We start from the raw sequence: 807 nt of genomic DNA, 5'->3' as shown, positions 1-807 counted from the left end.
TCTTTCCTCGTTGTATTTTGAATATCTTCCAAACTTAGGGTCTCAACTTCCAGCACTGTAACTTACATTATTCTGGTGATCTTCATCATATTTCAATATTCAATATTCTGATGCTATATCACAGTGATTCACTGCTATTCATATGGTTTTCAGTGACTAAATCTTCAAAAGTAATCCATCTCCTTCCTAGTCGATCTTCATCTGAAAGGTAAGCTGAAACCATGGATGACACTGCTAGTATTGAAAAGATATGTAACATAGCTTCCAGAATGAAAGTAACATGCATACCACCATAGTATAACAAATTGACAGATGAGTGGTGGCTTAATAAGTCAACAAGTCACCACCTAGAGGAGGAGATCTAATGGATTATGACAGAAGAGGAAGACCAGGAAACTGCTATTATGGCATGGCTGGCTTCAGTGTAGATGAAATTTTGGATTCTGCAATAGATATATGGAGCCCGTCACAGTGGCAGATGACTTATGAGCCACAGGGTGGCTCTGGATATGATTATTCTTATGTAGGGGGTTGTGGCTCATATTGTGATGTTGGTGGACCTATTATTACTACACAAGCAACTATTCCCAAAGATTTGACTGTATCTATTATTGACAAAGGTGGTCAGTGGATTAAACAATTTCGGCATGAGTTTGGAGCTTCAGTCAAAATTGTTAAACCATTAGAAGGATCCAAAGATCAGATCATTACCATTACAGGAACACAGAAGCAGATACAGAATACACAGCATTTGCTGAAGAACAGTGTGAAGCAGTATGCACATGTTGAAGGATTCTAATGCAAGAT

The 807-nt window shown here is 38.2% G+C and overlaps 1 protein-coding gene across 1 annotated transcript; it reads left to right on the top strand.

Moving 5' to 3' along the window:
* Positions 1-221: 221 nt before the first annotated feature.
* On the top strand, positions 222-799 carry LOC102826667 (heterogeneous nuclear ribonucleoprotein K-like). Its single transcript, XM_006870809.1, has 2 exons — positions 222-237; positions 333-799. The coding sequence occupies exons 1-2, from the start codon at positions 222-224 to the stop codon at positions 797-799; spliced, it is 483 nt and encodes a 160-aa protein (XP_006870871.1).
* Positions 800-807: the final 8 nt, after the last annotated feature.

The sequence above is a fragment of the Chrysochloris asiatica genome, unplaced genomic scaffold, assembly GCF_000296735.1.
Source record: "Chrysochloris asiatica unplaced genomic scaffold, ChrAsi1.0 scaffold00153, whole genome shotgun sequence".
In the NCBI taxonomy this organism is placed as follows: domain Eukaryota; kingdom Metazoa; phylum Chordata; class Mammalia; order Afrosoricida; family Chrysochloridae; genus Chrysochloris; species Chrysochloris asiatica.
This window is presented reverse-complemented; position numbering and strand designations above follow the sequence as displayed.